The sequence below is a fragment of the Podarcis gaigeae genome (assembly GCF_964106915.1).
Source record: "Podarcis gaigeae genome assembly, chromosome: 1".
Lineage (NCBI taxonomy): Eukaryota > Metazoa > Chordata > Lepidosauria > Squamata > Lacertidae > Podarcis > Podarcis gaigeae.
The window spans coordinates 133,085,884-133,105,128 of NC_139678.1; the positions used below are offsets into that span (position 1 = coordinate 133,085,884).

Below are 19,245 nucleotides of genomic sequence, written 5' to 3' on the forward strand. Positions count from 1 at the left end.
ATCTCAAGGGCTGAAATGTGTGATTTGACCTCTGGTGTTTACAGAGTTTGGGCCTTTCCACTCAATACTTCCTGCCACTTGTCCACTTCCTGGATGCTACCAGTAACAGCTAGGGTAGAGCACAGCCCACACTTTGTAGTCACTTAAGGACAGAGGCATAAGAAAGAGGGAGAATGTATTGGCCACATGCAAATGGCCACATGCAATTACAAAGAGCAGAGGCGGATCTGGGGAAGCGCAACTGGGACTGGGCACGGAGCCTCGGGGACACCACAGGGGGCGCCGCAACTATGCTGTAGAATAGAAAGTGAGAGGCAGGGGGTGCCACGTTTTAACGTTGCAGAGGGTTCTGCTGAAATTTGAGAGCCCAAAGTCTGCAGTAGGAAGAGCAGGTAATGTGCTTTTTCGTATCCATATTTGAGCCCCCTCTCCATCTCCCAACTACAACCTGAATCACACATACATATTGCATTCGATTCATAGCAGTGTGTTTTGATGGCGGGCTTCTATGATTGACAATAAAACTGCAATGCGTAAAAGGTTTTTGAATAAAGAGCTTTTGCAAACTCCTACAGCTACCATGACTGGTAGTGATCAGACACAGATAAAGGAATATAAAATTAATAGTGGTTAGGAAGGAAAAGTTCAGCTACTTTGTCAATGATGGTCTCTCCTCTTATTTTCTGATTTAATACAAGCCTTTAATGGGTACCCAACCACAGACCATGATGTCTCTCAGGTTCCAGTTAAAATACTGTGATTATTTGATGTGGTCTCTAGGTTTTGGCTGCTGCACTTGCTGACTCCGCTGTGGTATGAGATAGAAAAATATTGCTTGTTACCCCTGGTGGCCTAACTGTGAGCCAGCAGTAAATCACAACACACAAGTTGCAGTTTATTGTTTATTAGCAAAAACAGGATCTGCACAGGAGTGTCAGGCCAAATGAGCACAGCAACTGGAGACTGTGCCTGCGTGTTGCTTATCTCCTCTGCCCTTTACGTGATTCTTCTGGGAGACAAGGGTGGAGAGGAGCTTGTCGCAGCAGCAGAGGGAGACATGCGTGACTCTTCGCCAGCCTGACTCCTCTCTGCCTCTTGGCCTCCCTCCTTCCACTCTCCTGCTTCAGCTTCTGCCTTTTCTCTGCCGTAGACTCCCCCAGCTCACTAGACCCTGTTACCTCTTCCATTTCTGATACTCCCCTCTCCCAGTCTTCATTCTCCTACTTCCCCTCTTCATTGTCCCGCCACCAATGTTTGGGCTCTGAACCTTCTTCCCTTGAGGGTTCCCCAGCTGGTTTCAACCACCATTCCTCTGTGTCCAGAAGAGACTTAGTCATGCTGGCCACATGACCCAGAAAAAGTGTCTGCAGACCAACGCCGGCTCCCTTGGCCTATAGAGTGAGATGAGCGCACAACCCCAGAGTCATTCATGACTGGAGCTAACGGTCAGGGATACCTTTACCTTTTAGAGTTCTGGCACTGATTATTTCTAATGGTAAATTCTATCATTTCCATTTTATTGCATGTATAATTCCAGTCACACGCTTTCAGTCTTGGGTGACACGACTAAGAGAAAGTGGCATGAACATAGTTTGCACCAAAGGGAGCCCTGGGACTCAGGCTAGATCAGACTTCTTTCTGCAACTAACTCCTTGGTTGGTTCCTTCGGCACCCATAAAATTCTCCAAACTTCTGCCATCCAAGCCCTGCTGTATTTCATTAGCCTTCTTTGTAAATATTCTTTAAGGAGCAAGCTAAGCAAGACGGGAGCAGTCGTGAGTATTATTCAGACAGTGCCTGCTATTTGTTTAATGCAAAGTAATCCATGCGCACAATGCCCCTTGCTGCTTTGGCCCTCATCCGGCTGCCCTCTGATGTGTCCAGGGCTTGGGTCTCCTGTTTGCCTCAGGCTCAGTGCCAGATTTCAGCTTTTCTCTTCATTTGGCCCTGACACCTGGACTGAGCAAATGTTTGCAGCCTCTTCCAGTCCTGTAGATCAGTTATCAGGTTCTTTTGCAAAAGCACCATCTAAGGCATCAGTGTCATTTGAAGTGAACACCTGGGAAAAGATGTCACTGCAGCCGGGGGGGAGGAGGGGGGGTGAAACCAACCACTAGTCTAACCAATTGAGCTAAGTTTCACTATTATTATCACTGTCAAACACAAACACACAACTGTGTGTATCTGAAGAAGTGTGCATGCACACGAAAGCTCATACCTAGAACTAACTTAGTTGGTCTTTAAGGTGCTACTGGAAGGAATTTTTTGTTTTGACTATGGCAGACCAACACGGCTACCTATCTGTAACTGAAACACAACTAAATAAATAAATCAAGCAAGCAAGCAATCCGGTCAGTTGTTGGAGTGGGGAGATTTAAGCTTTCTGTCTCCCCCCAGCTGCAATAGTCGTGAGAACCACTTCTCTGCACTGGCAATTAACCTTAGGTGAAAAGCTCTCATTGGTGTCTGGTATATCATTTCTTTTTAAACCCACAAACTGTTTGCTAATCACATCATTCGTGTAATATGTTGCATTAATAGGCACTACAAAAATCAGATACAGTGGTGCCCCGCAAGACGAATGCCTCGCTAGACGAAAAACGCACAAGACGAAAGGGTTTTTCGTTTCTTGAGTTGCTTCGCAAGACGAAAACGTCTTGCGGGTTTGCTTCCTTTTTCTTAAAGCCGTTAATACCCGGGGAATCCGCGCTCCGCAAGACGAAAAAATCGCAAGACGAAGCAACTCGAGGAACGAATTAATTTCGTCTTGCGAGGCACCACTGTACTGCCTTTAGCAAGACTCCAGTCGCTTTTCACAGCAGGATCCGCACTGAGCACATTCCCGTTGCTGTTAGCATGAATTAATGCAAGGAAAGGCTCTTCTCTGCACACCCACTTTCCTAGGCAGCTTTATACAAAGGAATGTGGCCGTGCTAAACATTTTATCTGCAGGATAAGGGCAAGGGAAACTTGTTAATCAGTTTTGCTGTTTTGTTATGAAGTCAGAAATGTGGGCGGGGGGAGAACTGCTGGGTCCTCTGCTTTCTCCTCCCCGCTCTTTCTTCTCATCAGAACTCTTTTAGGTTTGGAGCTACATCCTCTGCTGCAAAAATTCCTTCTCCAAACGACACTTATTTTCTGGGAAATCAAGCCAAACTTTCCCACAAATGCAGACAGCTATTAAAGATATATTATTACCAGATGTTTGGGGGTTTGTCCCATGTAACCAGGAGCCAACAGGAGTTAATTGGAAAAATATTAACCCTTCCAAAACCAATAGTGCACTAAAACACTCTATAGAGTTTGAACCGCTAGTTCAATAGATCACGTGCTGTAACTGTTTAGTCATCTTCACAGTGAGTTCAAAATAAACCAAAGTCCTGCCCAGTTGGCCAGGTGAGATTGGGTGGAGGCTGCAGGGGACTAGAAACAATAGAAATGTGAAATGTTTGGGAAGAGAATCAGGAAGGCCATTCTGAACTCCTAGAAGGAGGGCAAGATTCACATAAAATAAACGTGTGTTTTTTTTAATTAGCAAGCAAGCAAATAAATAAATAAATGCTTTCTGTGGCAAGAAATTAGAATTAACTCAAACCCAAGATGATCGCTTACACCAGGGGTCACCAACCCTTTTGGACTAATGGGCACAGTTTGAATTTTGTGAGAGTCACAAAATGGCTGCCATGGAGGGAGGCTGCCATAATGCAAAATGGCTTCTGTGGGTTGATTTAAATTGATAGCTAGCTGGGTAGAGAACTGCTGAAACTGAAAAACAAAACAAAGCTAAGGGAAGGAGTTGAATGCCTGCCCACAATAAAAAGTTGTTGTATTTAACTCTTGAAGAGGGCAGGGGGCTGCTTTTTCAGGATAACCTAAGTAATGATAGGGTGGTTGTGTTCATGAAAAATCCAACCACCCTCAGGGAAAGCCTTGTGTGAGGAGACCTCTGGTCAGAGCTGGCCAGTCCATGAGGCAGACTGAGGCAGCTGCCTCAGGCGGCAGAATCCAAGTGGTGCTTCCGGAGAAGGGAGGAGAAGTGGCTGCAGCTCCCGGGTTCTGGCGAGATCTCACAAGAGTCCCCGAGCCTGGAAGGCTTTGCCAGGGGAGCACATGGCGCACTGTCCATGCACACAGCAGCACCTTCCCGTTTTTCCTCACACAATGAAGCAGAAGCCCACCCCTGCACCTTGGAGGGCTCTTGTTGTGCACTCGCCCTGCCTTTGTCCCGGAAGAAGAAATTGCTCCTGTTCTTGAAGCAAGTTGTCGTTCTTTGAATGAAGGTTGTCATTGTTATGTACTAAAGTTCTCACCCTGGACCAGCAGAGGGATACTGTAGATAGTTTTCACTCAGGTCCACATATGCAAATAAGGGATTGAAAGTGACGTTCAGTGATTGGATAGTTACAAAAAGTGTTACAGTTGCGTTGTAGTGAAGTTCTATATAAGCAGGGTGGCTGAACCCTTCAGTTCAGTTCTGTTCTGGCCTGTGAATAAACAAGAGCTGTTTGAAGAATTGCTGTGTTGTCTGATACGTTCACCCACAACATAACAGCCATCGTCTGCTTGGTCTCGAATCAAAAGTACTGTACATTTTTCCAAATCAAATTCCTGGTGTGGGTGGGTGGGAAGCCCATGTTGTGGTACACCCATGAATCCCACCTTGGCTACAGGGCTGAAGTGAGGGTGACTTCGACACATTCCCACTTTCCCAGACCTTGACTCATTCCCTCTTTTCCTTATGAGAACAAGACTGTAAACAATTACATGTGGCAACTGTGAGGACCAGGCCGTTTCTTCCCCTTGTGGTTGCGTCCTCTCTTCATCCCTCACGGCTCACACTGTGTGGCGTGCAAGAGTTGCAGTTGTCAAGCAACTCCAGGCTCTCTGGCCCAGAGGCTTCGCCATGTTCCTTGCTCCCGCTGTGGGGAGCAGCTGCTCTCTCAGCACTTTCCGGAGAGAATCAACAAATGGCACTGTCAACATGTGTAGTTAATACCCAAATACTTCCTGACCTCTCCCTGGTGGAAGTAATGAAAATACAGTGGTACCTCGGGTTAAGTACTTAATTCGTTCCGGAGGTCCGTTCGTAACCTGAAACTGCTCTTAACCTGAAGCACCACTTTAGCTAATGGGGCCTCCTGCAGCTGCCGTGCCGCCGTCCCACGATTTCTGTTCTCACCCTGAAGCAAAGTTCTTAACCCGAGGTACTATTTCTGGGTTAGCGGAGTCTATAACCTGAAGTGTATGTAACCCAAGGTACCACTGTACTGCTTTTTCACCCATCTCACTGTCTGCCTGATCAGCACTGCTGATAAACAGGATGTTTCTTAAACAGGAGGGCCGCTTGTCAGGATCGCAACCAGGAGCATGGAAAGAGCTCTTCAGAAGAAGAGGCAGCTTAGGACTCTGTGGAGAACTCTTAATGGGTGTTTTCACATTAACTTGCTCAGGCATTCCCAGGTCCTTAATACCAGTTTCAAGTACTCGCCCTACAGTAATGGATCTTAATATTTTACTGATATGTTTATATTGATACATTTTGTGACTGCTACTTTTTATGGCTGATTATAAACCTCCTTAATACCCTGGACTGAAAGGTGGTATATAAATTTTTAGAAATATGGTAGAATGCAGTTCTATTTTTCAACCTAAAATACTGGCGTTATGTTTGGATTTTTTTTTCATTAATGAGAATGAGAAACCAAAGATGCTTTATTTGGAAGTTAACCCAAAGGTTTTAAAGGTGTCATATGTTGTCACGTGTGTGTGTGTGAGAGAGAGAGAGAGAGAGAGAGAGAGAGAGAGAGAGAGAGAGAGATTAACACTGCAGTCCTTTCTTGGCACATTTAATCATATGTAAGATGTGAGAGCTGGACCATAAAGAAGGCTGATCACCGAAGAATTGATGCTTTTGAATTAAGGTGCTGGAGGAGACTCTTGAGAGCCCCATGGACTGCAAGATTATCAAACCTATCCATTCTTAAGGAAATCAGCCCTGAGTGCTCACTGGAAGGACAGATCGTGAAGCTGAGGCTCCAATACTTTGGCCACCTCATGAGAAGAGAAGACTCCCTGGAAAGATGGAGGGCACAAGGAGAAGGGGACGACAGAGGACGAGATGGTTGGACAGTGTTCTCAAAGCTACCAACACGAGTTTGACCAAACTGCGGGAGACAGTGGAAGACAAAAGTGCCTGGCGTGCTCTGGTCCTTGGGGTCACGATGAGTCGGACACAACTAAACAACTAAACAACAACAAAAAGATGCATTGAGTTAACTGGAACTTACTGCCCAATAAGCATGCTGATGGATCTCCAAAATGAAGCAGAGGGTTCATCTCTGTTGGTGCCAGCCTCCTTAAAAACGCCTCTTTAAAAACAGAAGTGCTGCAGCCACCATCCTAATTTTCCCAGAATGCCTCTGGACCCCAGCAGCAGATCACGAGACAAACCTAGGGAATTCAGTGGTGTCAGCACCATGAGCCCCACGGCGCTGTCAGAATCAGGCTCTAGTTGGCAGGCTCTGACCCAGGAGGAGGAAGAAATGTTGGGGTGGGGAGCTGAATGGTGAGAGCCTGAGAAGGAGGGCTCTTCCCCTTCCACTCCAACTTCCATAGCTGGGGAAGAGGGGGCAGAAGCCATTTGTCATGCCCCTCTCCTGCCCCACCTTCATGAAACAGACAAGAAGGGAGCCAGAACCAGAGGTGGCAATGGCTGAACAGGTGCCAGATAGGAGGGTGCGGTCTGCTCACTCTTTAGGGGTGCTACCTTTGCAAACGAGAAGAGGACCCCCTGAAGGAGCACACCTTTGCAATTCCGACATCCCTGTAAGGTGTGAGCGAGTCTAGTGAGTGAGTGCACCATGCCTCATCTTTCAAAACTTGGTGGGCAGGAAACGGAGACTTATTGGGGCATCTTCATTGCTCTCACCCAGCTCTGAACTTCTTGTCTGCTCTTGAACTCCTGAGCCTTGTGTCTGCTGCTCCTTCTTAAGAGCTTCTGCTCATGTGGGGGGGGGTTGGGGGGGCAGGACAGTAAGCTGCATCTGCCTCACCCACTTCTTCTCTTTGGGTCCTTGGGCTGCACATCACCACTCTGCCCTGCCTGCAACCCTGAAATCCATCCTGCCACCCCCTTGTAAAGCTCACAGGGCTTAGTCGTGCCTGGGAGGGTGGGCTTTCCCCTGCATCTTTCCTCAATGGTGGCGCTTGAGTATGGAATGTATCTTTCCATTTGACTTCTGGTCTTTCATTCCAGCATGCAATACTTTCCTCCCCACAAGGGTGAGCTACACCGTCATTTACGTTTCCTTTCCTCTTGACTTGCCACTCCCTTTTCACATGCAGCCCCAGCCCCCCAGAAGTCAGTTCTGTTTCATCAATCTCATGTATTTTGCAACATGAAACTATGATTCTTTAATTATTACCATCAGTGTATAAGTGAAAATGCCACTGCATGAACACCCTTGCTTTACAGAATATATTTCTTTAATGCTGTTAATGTTGGATTTAAGTTCTGGATGGGGGAAGTGCTTTTCTCAGGAAACAATGCTTCTGTGGAAAAGATGCACAGTTCTATCCCTTAAAAGGTAGCTGCTTTCGGTGATTCCGTTTTTCTGATGCACAGAAATTTTTTGGAGAAACGAGAGACCCCTTGAGAGCTTGCATGCTCTTACGAAACCAGCTGCAGATCCACGCTCGGCAGCCAAGGGGGTGCTGTTGCTCTTTCCTCCAGAAAAGTCTTCCTTTCCGAGCAGCTGGGATCTGGCCCAGCTGCAAGGCTGCCAAGAAAGCATGTGTCCTTGATTCCTTCCAGATGTGAAACAACTCCCATATATAGTCAAAGATGAACGGCAAAAGCCATACCATTATCATTAGGCTTTAGTAGACAGTTGACTCTTTTCCAGTTTGTACTGTTCAAAGCAGCCATGAAGACGTTTTAAAATGACCAAAGTTTCCTTAACTCCACTACTTCTTTTTTTCCAGTAACAAAGACACAACCGTTTTGCGCAAGAAACTTTTTGCTAAAGCTTCACTAAGAAAAGAGGGAAAACACAATACCCTGTCTGGGATGGTCTGTTGGTGTGTTGTAATGAAAATCTAAAGTCTAGTTAATATTTAAGAAACCAGCTGGAATTTTGGTGGGTGGGGCAAGGATCCTGTTAATGCAGATTCCCTCTTCCCATTCCTGAACTAGAGCGGAAATCAGTGCCGGCCCTACCATTAGGCAGAATGAGGAGGCTACTTCAGGCAGGAGGGAGTGGAGGTGACACCAGTGCAGAAATAAAACCCAACTTCCAGTCTGATCAGCTTTTATCTATGGAAAGGGAGTTGCTATCTTGCTATTTGCCTCAGCCCTGGTTGAAATACAGGCAACCCCCCCATTTACGTGGGAGTTACATTCCCAGGCACCAGGCATGTTAGTGAAATTGTGTATAATTGAAACCCATGGAAAAAGCTGCAAAAAGCCCTGCCCCACCCCTCCCCCATTCTGCCTTTTTAGTGACGTTTCAGTGACGTCTTTATGACGTTTCTGGGTCATTTCCAGGTTGGGTGTGACGCATGTATACACAGTCATGCACATTTTGAATGCGCATAAAGGGGAGCTGCCTGTATATAGAAAAAGGAACCGCCAGACTGGAGCCAATCCTGCAGTGTCTATGCTGGGACCTATTGTGTCTCCCCCCTCAGCACAAGGGAGGTGCACCCAGTTGCAGAGCAGGATATTTGAAATAACACATATGCTGATGCAAGTCCTCTTCATGAGTTACTTGAATGAATGAAGAGAGTCAGCCCAGTGGTCAGGGCTGCAGGGCCACACATTCAGCCCCACCCCACTCCAAAGTTGTGTGGCTCCTCGCACCATTGACACCTTTATTATGATATCTACAAGCGGAGGCTCCCCAGGTAATGTTGAGTCCCAGGCCATCGCTCCACATTGGGAATGGGGGGGGGGGAGGACTCTAAACAAGTCCTTAAATTTAAAATTGTTAACAGTAAATGCACAGGTCCGCTCACTGTGCGCACCTACTTCATGTGGTAAACCATGCAGAGGCCTAAGCTCTTGCTGCATCTCCATCACTGCCTGGGTACCGATCTGAGTGTGTCAACAATAACAGTTCAGACTCCTGCCCCATTTACTTTGATTAACTCATTCCTTTTCATTTCTGAGTGGGGATCATTGCTGTCAACCATTTATCAGTGAAAAGTGAAATCCCCAGGAGTTGACCATTTAGAAGTCTTTCTTGTTGTGTTCCTGGGTTAATAAACTTTTATCTTCTCAGCTTTTACTGTTATGTACTGAAGTTCTCACCCTGGGCCAGCAGGAGGATACTGTAGATAGTTTTCACTCAGGTCCACATATGCAAATGACGTTCAGTGATTGGATAGTTACAGAAAGTTGTTACAGTTGCGTGGTACTGGAGCTCTACATAAGCAGGCTGGCTGAACCCTTCAGTTCAGTTCTGTTCTGGCCTATGAATAAACAGGAGCTGTTTGAAGAATCGTTGTGTCGTCTGATATGTTCACCCACAACTTAACATTTACCAGTCAGTAGATTCGGCTGAAAGGTCTCTCTTGGCAAAACCCCATACTGGTGCTAGAAGGGTGGAGTTGGGACAAGCAAATAAGTGGTGCAATGAGGCAAAGCAGAAGAGCTTTGCTGGGAACAGCTGTTAAAAGAACTGGAAAAGAAGCATGAATATGAAGTTCGCTTATAGGAAAACTACCAAATTTTAAAACCAAAAAGGGGGCATTTTTTCCACCATTTGTGATGAGCATATTCTGTTGTACTAACCATGCAGATATTACTTTATTAGTTGCATATACAAAGTTAGACAAAGGCCTTGATTTACACAATTTCTTATGCTATTGCAATTAGAATGAAGGTATTTATAACAGTTGAGAGGAAGACTAAAAATGAGTCAGGGGACATTTTGGGGAAAAGAGGGAAAACAAGACTGCAATGCATGCTTGGGAAAGCCTTCCAAGTATTCAGGCTTAATGCAATGAAGGAAAGAGCAACAATGAGGAATGCAGCAGAGACGGTGGGGACCTTCATGAGGCAAGATGTTCCACAAAGCATCACCAATACCTGCTTTATGTCACACCTGATGCAGAGTTCTGGAGAACTCAGAAGATGGACAGAGTTTTTGATCATTCTGTTGGTCCTAATAACGATAGATTTTAGAACATAAATGCAGTTTACCTAATGTATCTAGAGCAAAATTACAGAGAGACCAACTTTGTAGGCTTCAACTCTATTATATCTTAAGAGGCTTCAACTCTATTATATTAGATACCCATTTGACACAAATCTACTCGTTTTTCATCTTTACTTGTTAGCCATCTAAACATCCCCTTTATATCCTGAATATTTCATTGGACACTAGAGTCAGCCGTTATACAAAAACATGAATTAGCATGTGTTGCTGCATTGTAAGTCATTAATCAGTTGCAAGCACATGAGGACAGACAGCAATAATTTTGTAATGGAGCTAAATTACGTTTTAGCATGAGGAGCACAGCCATGTTTGAAGAAGGCAGTGGCAAAGCTGAACTCAGAGAAGGGAGACTTCAAAATGGGCTGGTGTGTTTCATGACTCACTAGCTAGTGCTGCAGTTCAGCCGAATCTGACACTACTGTTCCCTCCCTCCTGGAAGGAGAGCTCCAGCTTCTGCAAATCCAAGCCGCCTCCCTCCTCTTAATTCCCTTCCTTTCTCCTTCCACTCTCTGGAAACTCAGGGACAGAGCAGAAACTTAATAATAATTGCAAACTAGGTGATAATTGTCACCCCCTGAGTCCTGGGCTTCCTCTCTTTTTTCCTCAAATTTGTCCTCAAGTCTCAGTAAATGATAACTACAATCCTTGCAAGATGAAGTTTGCTTACTTTTTCCCAGCCTTCCTACTTCAGGGCTGCTTTCTTTTGAGAACAGTTCTTCCTCAAGCAACCGCAGTCTCCAATGGTGCAGCAACATTTCAAGGTAAGAAGATATTTTCACAGTGTGTTGCTTTCTCCTCGCTTATGCTTACTGCCTTCTGACTACGTTGAAATGAAGCAACTGAGTATCAGTCCATGATCTGATGAAGCATCTGCCGTGTTATTTCAGATCAGAGTTTGGGAGTTAACTTTTATGCTAACTTTTAAGTTTGTCTGACTTATACAAATATGAAAATCAGTAATAGAACAGCAGTATATGCCCCACATTGGCAAGCAAGGGAGAGCAATCGTACATATGTTTTTTGCCAGAGATTCTTTTCTGTGCTGAGTTGCAGTACAAGCCAAGCCTGTATGTCCCAATAATACGGTGACTAATAAGCCGTTATGGAAGTCACCAGATTTTGCTAACTCTTTCAAAAATAACAAACTTTTATTCCTTCTTTGTTTTTAAGAACTCATTAAGGGATATCTGAGGATTATAGCCCCACTTTTTGATGAAGAAAGAGCTGTAAGTAGTGTCTCTAGTGTAGTGAGCATTGAGCTTTGGAGATAAATACTCATGTTAAAAATGAAATGAAAATGAATACAAAAAAATGGCCAAAAAAAGAAGAAAAAAGCTGCAGAAGAAAAAAGGAAAGGAGGGTGTTTTATATGTACTTTTGACATACCAGATATTCTTAATGTAATCATCTTTTTATATTAGGAAGAGCAAGTAGTAGCTCATTTTACTGTCTCAGGCTGTGTTCATTTTTCTTCAGTTTCCCTCTAAAAGGAATGCTCTTGAGCAGAGTCTTTCAACTAAATATCAACTGTGTTTATGTGTGTGCAGAATCACACCTGTTGGTCCTGTCTCTGACATCCATGTATTTGAGTGACGTGGGCACAGAGGCTTATGTGTGCATCCTCTAATAAGGGAGTTGGCTTTGGATGTGCAACCTATGCTCTCCATTGGCAGGCAACCCCCCACAGGCCCACTGTGCAAATATCCTGAGAGCAGGAAGGTCAGGCATGGCAAGGGGAAGGGATTGAGATGCAATCCTGACCACTTTCTCTACATGAAGATCTCTACAAAGATAATCCAGCTGCCCAAGGCTAGTGATAGTTTCTGGCATCTGCAATATATGGATATTGTAGATGATATTCCAAAACTATAAGTAATATTTTTTTCAGGGTTCTAAACCTTATGACAAAAGCTATCCAGAGGGGCCTTCTTTTCTTTTTCTTAGCTCGCAGATTTCCAGGCCAGAGACTGCTGTTGAGGCTCATTCAGAGGTGTCAACTTGAATAAAATACTGGGGGGGAGGAGGTAAACCCAGTCCCACATAATCGATCACAAGACGAGACGCATACACACCATTTGAATGGCAATGCTCATCAACTTGGGGGGGGCAGCCCCCTCAAATATTTTATTGGGGTGAGAAGGGAACTCTGCCCCTAGGAGTTGGCTCCTATGGGTTCATTGGAGTTTCAGAAGTGAGTTGCCATGTTGGGGGAGGGAGTGGCAGGGCGATATTCGAGAAGCACGAGGTCCAATTCCTGTTTGGGTGTGAGGGCTTCTGCACTGTGGCCCACATGCCTCGTTTTATTTATATATATTGATTCATTTAAATTAGTTTAATAATAATACTGAGCGTTTACGTAGCACCATTTAAAGAGTTTCATGTCCCTCATCTTGTGGAAGGTCATTCCTTTCTTTTAGCTCCATATTCAGAGGGTGGGGATGTATGAGGCTATGCGAGAGCTTTGTGTCTCCAGCAACCAGCCGAGCTCCAAGCAGATCAACAAAAGACAACACGCGGGCTAATAATGTATTGGCAATATTTATGAAACACTATTGTTTCTTAATTCATAAACAAATTCATAAACAAAAGCCATATAATACGTGCAAGAAGTCACGGACTAATAGAAGTCAAATAAATATTCCATCAACAGGAATGCTTAGAATGGTGTGTGACCACAAAGAAACACTGACGTTGAGGCAGAAAGCCTTCTCACAGTTCATATCTATATCAAAGTTTGGTGGAGAATGAACTGGAGCTGGGTGGTGCAGCAAACACAACAGTTCTTCCAGGATAACTGTTTCAACGATATTTCTTCATCAGCAAGTTAATAGTCCCCAAAGAGCTCTCACTCAAAAGTATAGTAGGCTGATCCAAGCAGAGACAGGACCTCCTCATCTGCAGCTTAGGCTACAGTCCCAGTGGCTAAGGCCACTGCATTCAGTGCGGCTTACTTCCAAGTAAACAGGCAGAGGACAGCACTCTTACACAGCAGTCCTAAGAGGCGATAGGGAGATATTCAGCCTCTTGCCTGCCAGGATGGAACGTGGGGGCATTTACACCCCCCTTTTCTGCCCCAGATCCAGTCTGGCACCACAGGGGAGCCCAGACCAGGCCCTTCTTCAGGATCTGGGGGATCCATGGCTGTCCGTGCTCCATCCCACCCCCATAACACACTGTTTGGGGGCCCTACATTAGGCTGCAGCTTGGGGAAACACTGTGGGCAGAAGTCGCCATGCTTTCCACAGCTGCAGCAGGACCCCCCCATCTGACAGTAGAGGCACCGTGCAGGTGGAGGAAAGCAGATGGAGACACCTGGGGGTAGGACTACAGTTCTGGCTCCTCTGGACTGCTGTTCTATTGTGGGCGTCTTCTCCAACATGCTCTGGGCACAATAATCGTGCATCAGCCATGGATGTATTCTGCTTTAGCTTGTGCTGTGATACTGCCTAATACCACCACATTCTTGCTGTTGAGAGGGGCACCAAAAGAAGGGCAAAAGTCAACCTGAACATTTGTGGCACAAAGTGATGAGATTTCAGCAGGAAGTTCCTAAATATGCACTGACTAGAAAGGAAGCCGTGTGACTGCCCCATCAGTATGGAAAGAAGGGTCTTGTGTGACACCCCCACCCCTGCAATACCATCATGATCACAATAAAAAGGTTGTCTGGATGGGCTCTATGTCGCATAGGTACAACACTGCAATGCCATCCCCCCACCGAAAAAGACCCTCTCAGGTGTACTTCATCATGAAGTATTGCAGACTTTCTGGAGAATCTTGTATTATAAAAAGTGTTCTTTTTAAACTTCCTCTTTCTGATTTTGAACAGATTGTCCTGTGGATCTGTTTTTCGTCTTGGATACCTCTGAGAGTGTTGCCTTAAGAGAAAAGCCTTTTGGGGCATTGGTGGATCAAGTTAAAGCATTCACCAACCGATTCCTTGATAAGTTATCTGACAGGTAAATGTTGCATGAACTGCCCTGGTAATCCTACAACAAACATCTGATACGGTCTTTTGTCTTGTTCTAAACATTCAAGACACATTTTTACACAGTAAGAATAGTAACTTCATTTGAAAAGCATGCATTTTATGTGGGTTTTATACTTCCTAATCATTGTTCAAAATTCCTGCTGCATTTCATATGGAGAAGAATGTTCTGCAGTCTCCTGCTCTAAACTGCAGGTGGTAGTGGTATTCCTTTTCAAAATTCCTGGTCTTGTTTTATGTTTGGGCAGACCAATGTCAGGGGAAGAAATGCTGCTTTCATATTTAAGTAGAGCTGAATTTGTTTTCCTTACCTTGCCTTTGTGCACCCTGATGAAACACAAGTTGATGTTTTTCTATTGTGGTGATAAGTTGCGTTTCCAGGTGGAGTGGAGCCACTGGTGGTGGGGCCAAGGCAGGGTAAAGTTGCAATAACTGCAGGACAACCAACCATGATTTAAACAGGCCACAGTTTTATTGATTACAGATGTTAGAAGGTTTCGGTGCAGACATTGGGGGGGGGTGTATCCTGAATCAACTGACCTGTCTGCCGGTTGATTATTTGGCAAGATTACCCAAAGTTAAGGATCGCCCTATGATGTACATCAAATCAGGGCAACTCCCCCCAATCACGATTTTTGGGGGTGGCATGACCCATCCACCCTCCCTCATCAGGGGTGTCCAGACAGATGCACCTCCCAGGATCCCTTTAGGGGGATCCCCTGATCCTTTGGAGTGAGGCCCTTGGCCATTTGGACTAAGGACTCAGCCTTATCCCCATCAACTTGTGACAGTGACTATGACACAGGCAAAACCCCCAGACAGGCCCAATTTGTCTGAAGGCAAATTCTTCCCTGGACCCAAAGCTGGCAAATAAAGGTTTCTATAGCAAGGTCCTCTGTGGGAGCTGCCTGCTTACCCTCGGGCAGCCCCACCACATCAAGAGCAGGGCGGGCAGGCAGGAAAACCAGCGACAACTGAGCTGTGGCCTGGGTGCCATGGCTTCTTTAGCCAGAGAGTCTTCCCTCTGACCAGTTCCCCAAACCATGCCCCATGGCTTCAACTGTGGGTGAGCCCTAGCAGCCAGTGGGCCCAGCGGAGGAAGAAGGGACGTCTTTCCCCAGCTGCACCAGAGCCAGGAGGCCGTTCCCACTTGATGCAGCTGTGCCAGAGCTCAACTTCTGCTCCACTTCTGGAGAAAGCTAAACATCTGTGTCAGGCTGCTATCAATGGCATGGGAGAAGGAACAAAGATTAATAAGATAGCAAGATAACCGAGACAAATGTGGTAGAAATATCAGGTCAGGGGGTTTTTTATTAAAAAAATATCCAGCTTTTGCTGTTTATCTGAATCAGTGCTGATTTGTTATGAGAGCAGATATGCAAAACACACTTTCTCCCCTCATGTGCTCCACCCTACAGCAGTATCCTTGAGGTGTCGGGGGTGTTATTGGGTTGTTGTTTTTATTTTGATTATGTATTTTGTGGTTTTATATTTTGATTTTATTCTGTGAACCACCATGAGATGTCTGGGTATAAATTCAAAATAACAACAACCACCACAAGCCCACACCTGCAAGCGGCAGCCTTATGTGCCTCATGGCAAGAAATAGAATCATGCAGCCTCTCATTTCTGGTATGTGAGTCAACAACAGGAAGGAAGGAAGGAAGGAAGGAAGGAAGGAAGGAAGGAAGGAAGGAAGGAAGGAAGGAAGGAGAGCAACAGCAGACACCATCCATCCATCCTGCTCCCAGGGCATCCTGGCACACAGGGGCAGCCCATCCAGTTTTGCCACCTGAGGCGAAATGGGAAGGTGCTGTTCCCCTGCAAGATCTTGGAGTGGATCTGCAAGCCACTTCCACTCCTCCTTGCTTCTCTGGTGGCAGTAGGAGGCTGCCTCGGTCCGTCTCATGGGTGGGCTGGACCAGCTGGTACAGGATGCCGTGGGGAGCTTTCACAGATGTACATTTGGTGCAAGGGACACCAAAGCTAAGGAAGTGGTTCTTTTTCTTTATAGATACTACCGGTGTGACCGGAATCTTGTGTGGAATGCGGGAGCCTTGCATTACAGTGATGAAGTGCAGCTGATCAAGGAGCTGAGCCGGATGCCTGCAGGGAGAGCAGACCTGAAGAACAGGGTCTCCTCTGTGGTTTCTATTGGCAAAGGCACCTACACAGACTGTGCCATCAAGAGAGGGATTGAAGAGCTGCTCATCGGGTAAGTGGGAATGCTAATTTTCTCATTCCGTCAACGGAGGAAGGGAAAAGTGGGAGGAAGATGGGATACCTGGGCAGCTTTTCTAGCACTTTCCAGTGGACTGTAGTATTGGTGGCTTGGCAGCTGGCCCCTGATGCCACAGAGCCCGTTCATATACACCTAACAATTTCACTAGGCAAAAATATTGAATCCTGTGATAAATCATTTGGATTTTGGTACAGAATTTGAAACCAAATTTGTTGTCGTGTGGAGAAACCCTTGGAAACAGGAGGTTTGTTTTAGATGTGTGCTTTTGTGGGCCTGTACTAGTTTGCTCTTCAGACTTTCTGTTCTTTCTTACTGATGCGATTTCCTACACACTCGACATGCATCAGTGTCGCGCACACAGGCACAAATGCACACACTATCATGCACGTTTGACCAGGGCTATGCCCAAGAGCAACTACCCAGCTTGAATGCGTGTGAACAGCACCAAGACAACCTAGCTCGAAAAGGGTCCCCTCTGGATTAAGGCTCTGAGCTGGTCCCCTAACATGTTCTTCCCCATCCCCCAGAAGTACGTTCTTTGGTGAGCCAAACCCGCTGCTCTGTGCCTCTCCCTGTCCCTGCCCAAATCCAAGCAGCAGAAGTTTGCAGAGCCCTGAAAAGGGGACGTTTTCTTTTTAGGGTGGGGTACTGCCAAGCATTGGGAAATGCTGCAAATAGTATCCTTTTCCACTAGGGGCTCTTGGGCTGGTCGACTGGGATGAGCATCCTCTGCCTTGGCTCTCTGACGCTTTGCTGTCTCCATCCCCTTTCCCATAGTTGTTTGGGTTGGGGAAGGAGGAGGTGGGGCAGTGGCAGGTGTTTGGCCCTTTACACCAAGAGCTCACAGTAACCTGACCCTTTGCAGCGGGGGGGGGGGGGTAAGAGAGCAGACACGCAGCGACAAGGCTCTTTCCCATCGAATCAGTATCCTCCATCCCAACAAAATGCTAGTTTAATAAATAGCACTCAGGTAAATTTATTGCACCATGGGGAAGCAGCTGTCACACAAGTGTGTGTGTGTGTGTGTGTGTGTGTGTGTGTGTGTGTGTGTGTGTGTACAGGGCTGGTCAGAGGGCGGCAAGGGACATTTGGCTTGGTCCTCAAGTTCAAAGGGGCAGCTCATTAATTCTTTGGCATTTGATAAGTTTCACAAGTTGATTTTATGTACATTGGACCAACATGTGACAGCTTGGAACTGCAAAGCAGTGGCGTAGCGTGGGGGGTGCAGGGGGTGCCGGCCGCACCGGGCGCAACATCTGGGGGGTAGGGTTAGGGGCGCAAATCCACGGGTTAGGGGGTGCAAATTACTTGCCTTGCCCCGGGTGCTGACAACCCACGCTACGCCACTGCTGCAAAGTTAAGCTGCTCTAAGAGATGTGGTTTGGTAACATGCATTTTGGGGGTTAATTGATATAGCTTTGATTGTATTAAAGAGTTTAAAATGTTTATGACTTGGTTCAAGGTGTCTCTCCCTATACATTGGCTGTGGTGTAAACCCCTCCAGTCTTCTTTACTAAGGACTCTGTGGTGGGGGGGGTGGGGGGCACTCTGTGAACCAAAGTGGTGGCTTGGAGTCGGAGTCAGGTTAACTGCCTCTTGCTCTCTTCTCTTCTCTTCTTTTCTTTTTTGAGGATGTTTTTTTTGGGGGGGTCAGCATATTTTGTTGCCCAGAAGACCTTTTGAAGAGGAGGGGAGCAGCAATGCAGGCCATTTTCCCCTCTCCCTTCCCCTCATTGCCTCAAATGCCTTTTGAAAAAGGGGAGGGGGATACGTGAGGCCCCCGTCAAGGCTTCGAGACCTGTATTTGCTTTGGATTGCTTTGGGGTACCCTCACCTATGACCTCAAATCCAAAGCCATGCTGGGGGGGGACACACCAAAGTTTCAATCCTCACAATGACTTGCATTGACAAACTAAAATGGCCACGACTTTCTAGCCCCGCTCTCCACAAAGATGCATAAAGGCACAACAGGAATTGTTCCAAAATTGTTGCTCCTGTTTCTGTTGGTCTCATCCGTTCAGTCTGCCCGAGCCTCTTCCACAGGCAGGGGATAGACAAGTCCCTAACGCACTGAGGGTTTGAGGCCCATTGACTGCCCTCACCTGGTTTAGCTAGTCAGGGGAAGCTGTTCTTGGGGGGCGGCCACTGTCCCAGACGGACAGCTTCTAGGAGCCACAGGTGAGAACTGAATGCATGATGGGGACCAAAGGTGGGTCAACTACCCCAGAAAGAGCAGGACACGTCCCCCGCCATAGATATTACCCCACCCCTAATAATAATAATTTAAGGCACTCGCTCCCACTTGGAGAGTCTAGCCCTCCCTTTGTCACCTGGGGGGGGGGGTAGATCATGGCAGGCAAACCTGGAGACTTCAGGTTAGTCCTGGGGGTCTGGCAACCCTCTTGAAAGTGCATTCCTAACCTCGTCTACTCAGAATTAAGTTCTATTAAGTTGGATGGAGCTGAAGAGGAGGTTAAGGGGTGATATGATAGCCATGTTCAAATATATAAAAGGATGTCACATAGAGGAGGGAGAAAGGTTGTTTTCTGCTGCTCCAGAGAAGCAGACACGGAGCAATGGATCCAAACTACAAGAAAGAAGATTCCACCTAAACATTAGGAAGAAATTCCTGACAGTAAGAGCTGTTTGACAGTGGAATTTGCTGCCAAGGAGTGTGGTGGAGTCTCCTTCTTTGGAGGTCTTTAAGCAGAGGCTTGACAACCATATGTCAGGAGTGCTCTGATGGTGTTTCCTGCTTGGCAGGGGGTTGCACTCGATGGCCCTTGTGGTCTCTT

General features: G+C 46.3%; 1 protein-coding gene across 3 annotated transcripts in view; it reads left to right on the top strand.

The window, feature by feature from the left end:
* The first annotated feature begins 10,545 nt into the window (after window positions 1-10,545).
* The window catches only part of COL6A1 (collagen type VI alpha 1 chain), a 46,011-nt gene continuing 37,311 nt past the window's right edge, over window positions 10,546-19,245 (top strand). For all 3 annotated transcript variants that reach the window (XR_014557350.1, XM_083708520.1, XM_083708521.1), the window contains exons 1-3: window positions 10,546-10,981; window positions 14,050-14,179; window positions 16,223-16,423. Coding sequence is in view for 2 of the 3 variants with exons in the window: in XM_083708520.1 (XP_083564646.1) it covers window positions 10,873-10,981; window positions 14,050-14,179; window positions 16,223-16,423 (440 nt within the window). In the remaining variant the exon portion in view is untranslated. The remainder of the gene's footprint in view (window positions 10,982-14,049; window positions 14,180-16,222; window positions 16,424-19,245) is intronic.